The following is a 12,044-nucleotide window of genomic DNA, read 5'->3' as shown; positions in this document are numbered from 1 at the left end:
CTGGTAATAAAGTGACAGTCTGAACTCTCTATGCCCAATTCTTGTACTTAGCACTTAAATGGGTCCAAAGCGGGAAGGAAAAAAGATGGGTGTTAATTACTGGCTATTGGCATCCTCTCAAAAAAATTGTTTTAGTCTAATACAATTAATTTAGCAGCAATGCACTGACCAAGTACTTAGCATACAGCAAGTTCCTGTCAGCTGCTTCTGTGACTGTGAGTCTAAGTGACGGAAGAAAGTCAGGGGATGTAGTGACAGCAGGACAGGGTGCAGCGAGGCACCGCAGGACAGGGACAAGGCAGCTTTTGAGGAAGAACTGTCAGGTGGCCGCTGAAGGCATAAGGAATGGAGGTTTTGTTTTGTTTTGTTTTTCTTTTTGAGACAGGGTCTCTCTATGCAGTTCAGGATGGCCTTGAACTCACTTTGTAGCCCAGGCTGGCCTCAAACTCCCAACGATTCTCCTGCCTCAGCCTCCCAAGTGCTGGGATTACAGGCGTGAGCCACCAGGCCCGGCAGGAATGGAGTTCACAAGCAGAAATCTGCTCTCCTGTGGAAACTCACAGGAGAGGGCAGAGAGCAGCAATCAAAAGCAATGAGAGAGAAACACTGATGGTTATTAGCTCATTAGCCTGCAACCACTGTGTGAGGGAGGGAGGAACACCCCTTGGTGCAAAGGACCCTAACAGAAACTCGGCCCTCCGACAGAGAAGGCGGACAGAAGTACATGAGTATTAAAAGCAAGTGGGGAACCAATCAGAAAATGAGGACTGCTAGAAACACTAGAAATATGCAGGCATTAGTGTCGATACTGTAGTCAGAGCACTGTGGCTGTCTGCGGCTGTCACTGAGCCATCTGTGATATAGTCCTCTGGACCAACAGTCACACCCAGGAAGAGGAAAGGAACTGCCAGCAAAGAACAAGCTGGAAGACAGTGCACGTTGTCGGGCTTCCTGTCTAACAAAACGAAGTGCCTGGAGGCACTGATGAGAGGGGTCTCTCTGGCTTCCTGGAGAGCTGCAGGAACTCCTTGCCACAGGCCCACCTCCCCTCACCAGGTGCCTCTGGGCAGCTGCCTCCACCCCAGTGCGCAAAGACTGTACCTCAGCCAGCTCCCGCTCGCTGATACTTCTGGGGGCACTGCCTTTCTTCCTCGTGCACGGCTGTGCCACGGTGACCCTGCCATCGCCTCTGGCATAGCTGTGCACAGTAAGAACTCCCATTTGCCCTTGAGCTTGGCACGAGAGGGGCTCACTGGTTTCCGAATCAGAAGAAACAGAATCCCGAGAAGAACTGGAGCCCAGGCTAGAAGATGATTTCTTTTTGGAACCCGACAAGACTAGGCGTCCAGCTATAGAAGCAGGATTTACAGAAAGATCCAGGGCAGCTGCTTCCTGTTCCTCCTCTTCATCCTCCTCTTCTAGTTTGACGTTCTTGAGCTCTTCAAATTTGACTTCAGTAGAGTCAGAGTAATCTGAAATAATGTGCACATTAGACATAGCCAATTTCCTCTTGTATATGTGAACTTGACAAAGATGGACAGGGAAAGCACAAAGAATATGGGACGGATGGGACTAAGACTTGGCTTCAAATCCTAGCTCCGTCTCCCTGAGGGTGGCTGCTCACAGCTCACTCCTCAGTCTCTGGCCTCCAGTTCCTTCCTGTTTGGGAGAATACGACCACCTCTCAGGACTCCTAGGCACAACCCCTGGGTACAAGACGGGGTATCGCCTCCACACAGCAAGACTCAGCAAGCACAGCCTGCCGCTTCCTCCCAGGTCTCCTGCAGGACCTACAAGCCTAAGCTTGGCACAGACCTGGTGACCCATGCTGGAAAGCCTGCTCAGGAGCAGCCAGCCTGGACAGCCCCTGAGAGCACAGCGCTACCTGGCTGACAGCACATACACCTTGTGGCACTGTCAGCAGCCATACCACAGCATCGGCAACTGATTTCCACAAGGCTGACTGAGACTGAGGCAAGCCTCTCCCTAACAAACCTAGTCTCAATGACCATCTGAGTGACCGCACCTTTTTCCCCCAGTATTAGGCACTGAAGCTAGGAGTTCACACTAAACTACATCCCTACTTCTTTTTAAATTTTGAAACAAGATCTCACTGAATCACTACGTAGACTAGACTGAGCTTAAACCCGCAATTCTCTTATCTCAACCCCCCAGAGCACTGGCGTTACAGGTATGAGCCACTGTGCCTGGCACCACTCTTTCTCTTAAAATACAAATTCTCCTCAAGCTTTCAGGTGAACCAACTCTTAAAATGGCAGGCCATTCTGCAAGTGTCTGGGTCATGTCCTGAAGGTCACTGCGGCAAAACCCTCAGCATACCCGCCCCCGCACCGCAGCAGGCAGGGAGATGGGCCTCCCCCTCCGCGCCTCGTGTGCCCTGCACACTTCCCAGCAAAGCACTTCTCACGTCCACTTCTGATTCTGCTCAGATGCGCCTCTCTCCTATCTTATTTCTGTCCCTGCACCCCACGGGGCATTGAAAACAGAACAGACGAGTAGGAGGATTGTGATGACACGGTCAACTCACCTGGAAAGGGTAAGCCATCCTCAACCTGCCGCACAGAGTTGTGGGTGGGCCTCACGGGAGCAAGGGTGGCCTGGCACTCCGTCATCTCATACTGGCCGGAGTTCAGCTCCTCCTTCAGGAACAGCTCACTCTGACTCACCTCCTGTGGTATTTCCAGACAAACCCGGTGCCTTTTTGTCCCTATACGATGTTTGGCCAGGCTGTGAGGGAGAGGGCAAACCTTGTAAGACCCCAAATACCAAAACATTCACACACAACACAAAACAAATGGCCAGGCCCTGAGTGGCCTGACTGGAAACTCAGGCCGCCTCTTATTGCTGATTCAATCACATGCAAAGTACAAGATTTGCTGTGAGGACTGAAGAAAGGCATAGAAGGTACCCCAAAATGTCCCTCCTGTCTCTCCAACATGGCCTAGGACAAACTCTTCTCAGGACACAGATCTTCTGCCTCAGACTCTGACACCAACTTATACCCCTCTTGTACTTATATTCTTCTTATAAACCTGAGCCTGGTTCCTGCCACCACTCTCTCCTTTAAAAAAAAAACAAAAAACACTCAGAGCCTGGCGTGGTGGCGCACTGCCTGTAATCCCAACACTCAGGAGGCTGAAGTAGGAGGATCGTTGCAAGTTCAAGATCAGCCTGGGCTACAAAGTGAGCTCAAGGCCAGCCTGAACTGCACAGTGAGACCCTGTCTCAAAAAGACCAAAAATATTAATATAATAAAATAACGAAAATTAAAATTAAAATTAAAAAACATTATGGTATGATGGGAAAAATGGACTTTTCTGGCATTGGAGGGCTCTGCCCCTCACTCCCGCAGACTACAGGTCCACGGCCCTCACTCGCGGGTAAGAGTTACACGGAAGCAATGGTACTCACTGGCTCTCCCCCAGGAAACCTCCCTCTCCTGGGGCCCCAACTCCCCACTCGGAAACAGCCTCTTTGGAGCTCATGGGAGCTGTCCCGATCCCAGGCCCAAACAGGCTGCCCGTTACCTTCTCTTTGGGTCTCCCTCCTCTCCACCCTCCGCCCCGTCCACGTCCTCTTCAGGGCACTCCTCTTCGCTGCCAGCTCTTGGTGGCAGCTCACTCTCCTTGAGAAACTCGGCAGCTTCTGGTGTAGGCAGAGTGTGGTCGATGACTGTGCTGTCCTTGCCAGCTTTCCACAGTTTGTACCTTTCTGGCTGGAACTTCCTCACAAACACATCCATGGAGATCTTCACCATATCCTTTCTGCAGGAGCACTGTCACGAACAACCCTCAGGTGAAGGCCACCTCCTCTGCTTCCACCTCGCCCCACACTGCAACGCCCCTCCAGGCAGAGAAAGTATGAGCTGGCTTAAACAGCTGTTTCAATTCAGAAGTCAGGGTACTGTGTATCATCCACGCATCACCTTCCCACATCAGCAGGCAGCACCAAAGGGCACGGAATGCACAGTACAGGGGCAAGGCCACCTCACACGGAGATGTATAGAGAACGGTTAGAGGCTCAGCTCTACTCGTAGGTCCCTCCATGATCAACACCACCTGTCCCTGGGGAGCTACCGACCTTAGGGCCACGCAAGAAGGCTACTATTCTGGGTCAACAATCCAGCCCCACTGCTTGCCACAGTTAAAAGTAAACCCCTAAGATGCCAGGTGTGGTGGCATACACCTGTAATCCTAGCACTAAGGAGGCTGAGGCAGGAGGATCATTGCGAGTTCATGACCAGCCTGGGCTACATAGTGAATTCAAGTCCAGCCTGAACTGCATAGCGAGACCCTGTCTCAAAAAGACCAAAAAAAAAAAAAAAAAGTAAACCCCTAAGAATGTCTCAACAGAGAAATCTCAGAATCCCTACAGCAAGAAATACTAATAGGTGGGTACAGTTTAAAGCCTCATGAGCCGGGGATATAGCTTAGTGGCATAAGCGCCTGCCTGGCAAGTGCAAGGTCCTGAGTTCGATTCCCAGTACAAAAAAAAAAAAAGAAAGAAAGAAAGCCAAATGAGGGCCAAGGATACAATCAGTGGCACAGTGTCTGCTTGGCAAGCTCAAGGTCCTGAGTTCAAGTCCCGATACCAAAAAAAAAAATTAAAAACAAAGCCAAATGGACTTACAAGTATAACCTCACTTTACACTTCTTAAGGCTAAACATATTCCCCGCCTCTCCGATATCGGAAATTGAACTCATGACCTTGCGCTTGCCAGGCAGGCGCTGTGCCACTGAGCTATTTCTGAGCTAAATCCCCAGACCCTAAACATATTTTTAAAATAAAATTTTTTAAAAAATTTTTTGTGGTACTGGGCCTTTGCAGAGTTATACCAGCCCTTTTTTCAGTTTTTTTAAATTTTGAAACAGGGTCTCAATAAATACACCAGGCTGGGCTCAAACTTGTAATCTTCCTGCCTCAGCCTCCCAAAATGATAGGATTACAGATATGTGCCACTATAATCAGCTCATGCCTATACACACTTATTTAAGAACACAAACTACTCATACTTTACATATTCTCAGCCAATCTGTTTCTAAATTCCAGCATTCCAAAGAATGTTTTGATACTAATTAATATATCCAACAAACCTTTGTCCATTAGCAGGTACAGTCAAACATGCTTATAATATCAGCACTTGTAGGGCTGGGGTTCTAGCTCAGCAGCACAAGTGCCTGCCTGACAAGTGCAAGGTCCTAAGTTTGATTCCTGACACCAAAAATAAATAAATAAATAAATAAATAAATAAATAAAAATATAAATATATATATATATGACCTGTAGCTGGATATGGTGGCACATACCTGTAATATCAGCACTCGTGAGGCTCAGATAGGAGAATTGCAAGGTTGAGACTTGCCTGGGGAACTTAGAACCTTGTCTCAAAACAAAAAATAAAAAAGCCTAGAGATGTAGTTCAGTGTGAAGTCCCTATGTTAAACCCCCAATACTGGGGGAAAAAGAAAAAAGAATTGGCTAAGCCAGACATTCTTAGTTGCGGGTTATAGGAAGTTATCAAGTGAACTTACCAATACAGCTTGTTTGCCGTATTCGATCCATCGACGTGTAGCAAAATTCGTAGATTCCGCACAGTTAAAGCCATGGTTAAAACCAGCATGGTAACCATAAGGGAAAGTGATCATAAATTCTCCAGCTTCTTGAGTCACCTGAATAAGAATGCACTTAAAAGACCTTCCACACACAGGAGAAGTCTACAGAAGAACTGAACTCCTGAGCTCCAAGCCTACACCACACAGCTGAGCAACCAAGGATAAGTCCTAAAATCACTGGGGTTTTGCTGTCTTGTGTGAAATGCAAAGCCTGACCCATCACGTGGACACCATAGCTATAATTAACCACTCCTTCAAATTAACAACAGTGCAGAGGACCTGACTCTCCCCAGCAGCGGGACGGCACACTAGCCACCATTAGATCAAAGTCTCCCCCGGCAGATCAAAGGGAGTGATGAACTAGAATAAAGCTCAAAGACCAGAAAGGGTGATTTCTATGGAAGCCTAAGGACTTCTGTCCATAACATCAGCTCACCTTGTCAAAAGGAATACCGTATTTCTTCAGCATTAAAGGAGATATCAGGGTCATCTTATGGCGAAGAAAAGCCTCACAGCTTTGAGCACTTCCTGGGAAAAAGCCTGTTTAAATGGATAAGAGGGTAGAGTTAATATGATGCTCGTATACTGACTCCGTAATCCTAGAGTCACTTCCCACCTGTGTTTCACCTGGATGGTAGAGGAAGAATCACCAACCTCCTCTCCAAGGAGCCTGCTGGCTTGGGGTGGGTTCTAATATTCTCCAGTGAGCCTCTGGGCTTTCCCAGGTAAAGCCTTATCTGGGTGATCCAGCCCTGGGGACTGAGATCATCCAAGGTCCCTCTGTTCTTACATAGCTTTGAAACTAGGACTTTCCCCAGTCCTGAAAGATTGAGACTACGTCCTCCATCTTTTGTCAGTAACATATCTACAATATGATCTACCCTGACTTTCATGAAATAAGACTCTGTACGTACAGCTCTATTATAGTCCACTTTTAGTTTTTTTGGGTTTTTTTTTTTTTTTTGTTTTTTTCCAGTACCGGGAATCAAACTCATGACCTCGTGCTTGCCAGGCAGGCGTTGTGCCACTGAGCTAAATCCCAGCCCCTATAGTCCACTTTTAAAAATCCAAATACAGGGCCAGGGATACAGCTCAGTGGCACAAATGCCTGCCTGGTAAGCGCAAAGTCCTCAGTTCAATCCCCGGTACAAAAAAAAAAAATACAAACTCAATTTTTACTTTAACATCTCAGGCTCTGGCAGAAAAACTACACTCAATACAACTCTTGTACTTTTCTGACCAAAGAAACCCATGCTCGGGGGAAACTCAGGTGACAGTGAAAGAAGGCAGGACTAAATCCCTTCTGGAGAACACAGACAGGCTTGACTTGAAGCTGCTGTGTGATGGGAGCCACCAGCAGCTGTACTCAGTCCCTCCCGGTGGCCTATAAGGTTACACCACATCCGACCAGAGAATGGATATTTCGGGGCCAGGAACGCGGATCCTTGGTGGGCCCTACTCGACACGTGGAGGAAAACAGTACCTTTGGCGAGGCGCTCCAACCGCTTCCCATGCTCGGGTGGAACAGAGTACCTGCAAGGACACGAGAGCAAGAGATGCTGAGAAGAGGACAGGAACAGGAGCTAAGGAGCTTGTTACCAGCATAAGACCCTGCGAAGCCTGCACAGAGTGTTCTCCAGATTCGCAGCACAAAGAAATGTAAGTGTTTGAGGTAATGGATACATCGACTACCCTGATCTGAACACTACACATGGCACACAGGCATTAAAATGTCACATGGAAGCTGGGATGGTGGTGCACATCTGTCATCCCATCACTTGGGAGGCTGAGGCAGGAGGATCGTTGCAAGTTTGAGACCAGCCTGGGCTACAAAGTGAGCTCAAGGCCAGCCTGAACTGTACAGCAAGACCCTGTCTCAAAAAAGCCTAATAAATAAATAAATAAATATGTATGTATGTTTGTATGTATGTTTATTATGGGTCAAAGAAAAATAAATACATATATTTTGGGAGTGTTGTTTTTTGTGTCTCGCTATGTAATTTAGGCTGGCCTTGAACTCAGTATGTAGCCCAGGCTGAACTGGAACTAGAGGCGATCCTCCTGCCTCAGCCTCCCAAGTGCTGAGACTACAGGAGTGGGCCACCATACTGAATTCTAAAAATGAAAATGTGTTTTTTAAAAACCTGTTTAAAGTTCCCAACCACTGGAAGATGGCAAAGCAGTGAACAGTAGAGAAAGAGCCTCTCTGAGATTAGATGTCTAAACACTACAATGGAGCAACTTGAGGAAAAGAAGGAGGAAGGTGGGTTTCCAGGACCCAGCAAGGATCTACAGTGACAACTAAAGCCCATGAGGAGACTATAGAGACAGACTTCAACAAAGAGTAGCGGGGGCCAGGCGGCACTTTCTTCAAGACCTAACTCGCTGTGCAGGAGGGGCAGCTCAGACCTGCAGACATGGTGACTACTGGGGACCCCAGAGGCCTCCACAGAGATGCACCAGTGGAACAAAGCACTCAACCCAGCAGAATGCAGTGAGTGGCTGGTGAGTTACTGGGGTTCAGGTCTCCCCCAGGAGAGGGCGACTGGCCAGTAGCCGTCTTGGAGAGGGGCCAACTGAGCTAGGAACTCAGAGCAGCTCCGCAATGATCAGCCTATCAACTGCCAGTATCAGGTTGAGGCAGAACCAAGTTTAAGTCATCAGGAAGTTAAGTTCAAACTGGCAGGAGGCACACAAAGCATTGCAGGCTGAACGAAAAGAATGCCACCCTCACATCCAGAAACCAGCCTGAACTCCACTGGAACTAAACGTGCATGTTCCTGGGACTGTCCACTACACAGCACACACGCACCCCATGAATCTACACCCTGTAAATTAATCTGGGATCTGTACTCATTAATCAACTTGGATCTGTACTCTGTCTGCCCACTCTAGCAGTAAAAGCAGACACACACCTCGAAGTGAACATCTGTAAATTTTCTTCCTGTTTTATTTTTGTTTTGTACTATTTTCTCTTTTCTTCATTGTTTGTTCCTTCATATGAGTGTGAACCCTTCATATGAGTGTGAACATTGTTTATAGTTTTTTGCTATTCTTTTTTTTCTTTTCTCTTTTTCTGTCTGCTTCACCAGTTCCCCAAAGTCTGTGCAATCTTCTTTGTCCTACAACCTTGCTTCTAATCTCTTCCTCTTCTATTTTTGTATTTTTCCCCCAACCCCTCTTAAATTTTCTCCCCTGAGGTAAAATCATCGTACTGGGGGTATACTTACTGTATACAATCTTCTGGTTTGTTTTAGATTTTGTTATAACCACACATATAGTCCACATAGTTAAAAGTGGCAAATTAATAGGTATCACAGTTTGCCATTTTCTAGGCTGTGTTTTATACTATTGTTATTGTTGCTTGTAGCACTTTGGCCAAGGTGATATAATTGTTCTAATTAGTTGTTCTTCCTGGTATGCCAAGAGTGAGTTTGCCCATGGGTCATAAAAAATACTACAGGCCATTACCTAAGAACCAGGGGCTGGGCCACGTATGCAGCAACTCCTCATCACCAATCAACTGAAGAGGTAGGATCGTGCAACAGACTCAAAACCCAAAAGCTAGCTATGTCTGGAAGACATCTGAGAAGTAGTCATTTCCTAAAGATTCTAAATATTAGCAATAAAGCTACTTGCCATAAGCAATTTACAAGCATCAACTCAGGAATTAAACTAAAAGAAAAAAACATGACAAGACAGTTAATCAAGACGCAATCCCAAACTTGGAGCTCACCAAAGGCAAAGCCAAAGGTCAGTGAGGTAGAACAATTCAAAAGCCACCCACCTGAACTCTCGGAAGTAGTAACAGAGGAAGTAACAAAGCAGATCACCGAGCCTCCAGAAAAAAATCAAATCAGAAATAACTTCTCAGATAACTAGAGATGGTGAGCATAATGAAAGATATGGTTAATGACTCAAGGACAGATACAGATATTTTAAAAATACAGAAGCTTAGAAAAATGATGGAAACCATGAATGCCCACCACAGGAAAGAAGTGGAATCCATGAAAAGATTTAAACAGATACCTAGGAGATTAAAAATTGCATTGAAATATACTCAGCAGAATGAGCCAATGTGAGGACAGAACATCAGATATAGAAATGAGGGTTGTGGTTAGCAATCATGAAAAGAAAGATTTCTGAAAAATAGCAAGGGACCACAAAAAACATCAATCCAGCAGGTGCTAGATAATGCAAGCAAGAATAATGAGACTGATCAGAGTCAATGAAAAAGCAGGAGAGCTGGAGATATAGCTCAGCAGCACAAATGCTTGCCTGGCAAGCACAAGGTCCTGAGTTTGATTCCCAGTACCAAAAAAAAAAAAAAGCAGGAGATCACACAAGCAACATAAAAAGACTATTCACTATTCATTCTGCCCAAGAATGGAAAAAGAATTTGACATACATAAAAGTGAGGCATACAGAACTCCAATTAGCCATTATTTTTTTAAAAATATCTACACTGAGGCAAATAGTCAAGATTCCAAATACTCAACACAAGAACAGAATATTAAAACCTCTTAGAAAATAGAAATAAATCATCTATAAAGGAAAGCCAATCAGAACCACAACATACTTCTCAACAAAAACCCTTAAGTCAAGGACAGCTTACAGCAAAGTATTTCAAGCCCTTGAAGAAAACAACCTCCAACCCAGATTAATGTACCTCACAAAACTAATCTTTCAAAATTGATGGAGAAATAAGATACATCCAGGGCCAAGAATATAACTCAGTGGCATAGGCACCTGCCTGGCAAGTACAACATCCTGAGTTCAATTTCTGGTAACAAAAAAAAAAAAAAAAAAAAACTAAGATAGTTAGCCAGGCATGGTGGTGCATGCCTGTAATCTCAGCACTCAGGAGGCTGAGGCAGGGGGATCGCTGCAAGTTCGAGATCAGCCTGGGCTACAAAGTGAGCTCAAGTCCAGCCTGAACCGCATAGCAAGAACTTGTCTCAAAAAGACTTTTAAAAAAAAAAAAAGATACATCCATGATGAAGAATACCTGAAGAAATTAATGACCACCAAACTAGTACTCCAAAATGTTCTGAAGGATATTCTAAAAAGAGATAACAAGGACTACAACTCCATGAATGAACTCCACAGAATGAATCTACCAGGCAAGGTAAGCAATTAAACAGAAAGAAATAAAAAGGGAAATAACAATAGGAAAGTAACATGACCAAGATAAATCAGTACACTCAGCTATAACCACCAGTGTTAATGGTCTCAATTTACCAATCAAGAGAGACTGGCAGAATGGATCAAGAAGCAAGAGCCAACAATATGCTGCATACAAGAAACACATTTAATTCAAAAAGAATTTCACAGACTGATAGTCAAAGGATGGAAAACTATATTCTATGTAACAATACCCCAGAAAAAAGCAGGGATAGCTATCCTGTATGCAAACAAAGTAGATTTCAAGCAAAGCCTAATTTAGAAAGACAAAAAAGTCACCGAATACTCATTAAGGGAACAATCCCAGAAGAGATAACAATCATAAATATATATGCACCCAAACATACATGAAACAAAGACTAACTGACATGAAAAATCAAGTAAGGGCTTCATTTGGCACCTCAGGCCCTCAGCCTTCTAGAGACCAAATACCAGAGGCTCCACTGCTCTAAGACTTTCATTGAGAAGGATAACTGCATTACTGGCAGGCACTAGATGCCTTCAATTATGTTGCAGAGTTCTAAAGGAGAAATATTTGAAACTGACTGCCAAACAATCTGTGACATGAGTATGCTGGAAGATTTGGGAATGCATAAGGAGATGATGACCCAGTTCCTCTAAATGTTAATGCTGTAACACTAAAAAAGATCGTTTGGTGGTGTGCTCACCACAGGGACAACCACCATCCTCCTCCTCCCGAGGGTGATGAGAACAAAGTAAAATGAAGAGATGATAACCCTGTTTAGGACCAAGAATTCCTGCAAGCTGAACAAATCTTTTTAAACATATTCTGGCAGCAAACTACCTAGATATCAAAGGTTTCCTTGATGTTACATGCAAGACTGTTACCAATATGATCAAAAGGAAAACTCTTGAGGAGATTCAAAAGATCTTCAATATCAAAAATAACTTTAGCGAAGAGGAAGAAGCCCAAGTACTCAAGGAGAACCAGTAGTGAAGAGAAGTGAAATTTTGTGCCTGACACTGTAACACTATAAGGATTGTTCCAAATATGAGTTGCACTGCTGTTTATAATTATTAATACTAGACAAATGAGACAAATGCAGCAGCACATCAATTGTATTAGCATAATAGTGTCCTCGCTACATGTGTAGTTGGAGTACAGATTCCAAACCAATGCCTGAATTCCTTCTAGTCTGAATAAAAGTTGGTGTTTGTCTTTAAATAAAACTGAACTGTGGGTTCTCTGTAGAAAGTTGACATTTT

General features: G+C 44.9%; 1 protein-coding gene and 1 pseudogene across 5 annotated transcripts in view; one reads left to right on the top strand and one right to left on the bottom strand.

Moving 5' to 3' along the window:
• Positions 1 to 12,044, bottom strand: part of Kdm4a (lysine (K)-specific demethylase 4A) — a 56,552-nt gene that overhangs the window by 25,442 nt on the left and 19,066 nt on the right. For 4 of the 5 annotated variants that reach the window (XM_005410671.2, XM_005410672.2, XM_005410673.2 and 1 more), the window contains exons 6-11: positions 7,117 to 7,166; positions 6,070 to 6,173; positions 5,553 to 5,690; positions 3,549 to 3,796; positions 2,549 to 2,748; positions 1,102 to 1,472 (exon numbers count right to left, since the gene is read on the bottom strand). In XM_005410671.2, coding sequence (XP_005410728.1) covers positions 1,102 to 1,472; positions 2,549 to 2,748; positions 3,549 to 3,796; positions 5,553 to 5,690; positions 6,070 to 6,173; positions 7,117 to 7,166 — 1,111 coding nt within the window. The remainder of the gene's footprint in view (positions 1 to 1,101; positions 1,473 to 2,548; positions 2,749 to 3,548; positions 3,797 to 5,552; positions 5,691 to 6,069; positions 6,174 to 7,116; positions 7,167 to 12,044) is intronic. The other variant, XM_013507751.1, reaches the window with a different exon arrangement.
• Positions 11,077 to 12,044, top strand: LOC102003378 (annotated as a pseudogene).

Source organism: Chinchilla lanigera, unplaced genomic scaffold, assembly GCF_000276665.1.
Source record: "Chinchilla lanigera isolate Chin_1 unplaced genomic scaffold, ChiLan1.0 scaffold00136, whole genome shotgun sequence".
Taxonomy (NCBI): Eukaryota; Metazoa; Chordata; class Mammalia; order Rodentia; family Chinchillidae; genus Chinchilla; species Chinchilla lanigera.
Note: the sequence above shows the minus strand (reverse complement) of the source record. Positions and strands in the feature narration are given on the sequence as shown.